This window comes from Mus caroli, chromosome 4 (genome assembly GCF_900094665.2).
Source record: "Mus caroli chromosome 4, CAROLI_EIJ_v1.1, whole genome shotgun sequence".
Classification (NCBI taxonomy): domain Eukaryota; kingdom Metazoa; phylum Chordata; class Mammalia; order Rodentia; family Muridae; genus Mus; species Mus caroli.
In genome coordinates, this window is record NC_034573.1 from 119,418,388 (window position 1) to 119,419,552 (window position 1,165).

Consider the following 1,165-nt stretch of genomic DNA (forward strand, 5'->3'; position numbering starts at 1 on the left):
AGTTCGAGGCCAGCCTGGTCTACAAAATGAGTTCCAGGACAGCCACGACTACACAGAGAAACCCTGTCTCGAAAAACCAAAAAAAAAAAAAAAAAAGAACCAAATGGTCCAAGAACCATTCTCATGTTGGGTTTTTAATCTTTCCATTGGAATTGGGGCTCCTGAAAAAAGAGCCTACTACTTTCTTGGCCTCAGGGAGGCACAAGTCTACACCTCCCTCCCCCACCCCTCCCCCGCTCCCTGAGGTTGGCACTCACTGGATGTAGCAGGGGGCGTCTGCTGGTAACCACTGTTCAAAGACCCCATCACATGGGCGCTGAGACACAAGAGGCTCCTGAAACCAAGTCAGCTCTTCAAGTCAGAAGTTCAGGACTTTGGTTGAGACTGGGTGGTTCTAAACATGGGGTGAGCAGGCAGGACCCAAACTTGTGCAGGAGAGTGAGTGAGCGGGGATGAGTCTGGTCACACCTCTCTGACAGGAGCATCTGTGCTTCCTGGGTCACATAACTCCTGTCTTCTGCCCTTGTGTGTTACCATTTACTTATTCCTTTGGGGACCATGGCCTGGAGATGATGTAAAAGACTGGGACTGAGCCAGGGATAGTGTCCTCAAGTCCCATGACCCAGGACAGCAGCAGATACTAGAGTGAGTGTGATGTGCCCCCTGAAATCACAACTCTTGCTGCTTCCAGAACCCTTTTCAAAATTCGAGCAGTCCCAGGAGAGATGGGACGAGAGAGGCTACAGACAGTGCCCCTCCCCACCCCAGGACTTACATGTTGTTGCCTAGTCTTTCCACCTGGGTGTTTCCTTCCAGGAGGCAAATAGCTGAAAGGACAGATAGGTCCTAGGTCACCTTAAGGAAGTGTAAACCTTTGCCATCCAGGTTTATGCCCACCAAAGCCAAGACTCTATCATCATCATGGCTGGTCTGAGGAGTCTATTCTGCAGGTTGACCTTTCCCTTGACAACTTTGCAATGGGTATGGTGGCATATGCCTTTAATTCTAGCACTCCTTTGGCTAGGCATTGGTGGCACACACCTTTTTTTTTTTTTTTTTTTTGGTTTTTTGAGACAGGGTTTCTCTGTATAGCCCGGGCTGTCCTGGCACTCACTTTGTAGACCAGGCTGGCCTCGAACTCAGAAATCCGCCTGCCTCTGCCTCC

At 50.0% G+C, this 1,165-nt stretch overlaps 1 protein-coding gene across 1 annotated transcript in view; it reads right to left on the bottom strand.

Moving 5' to 3' along the window:
* The window catches only part of Dcdc2b (doublecortin domain containing 2B), a 5,470-nt gene that overhangs the window by 2,305 nt on the left and 2,000 nt on the right, over positions 1 to 1,165 (bottom strand). The window contains exon 2 of the mRNA XM_021161240.2: positions 776 to 827. Within this exon, the coding sequence (XP_021016899.1) occupies positions 776 to 827 (52 nt within the window). The remainder of the gene's footprint in view (positions 1 to 775; positions 828 to 1,165) is intronic.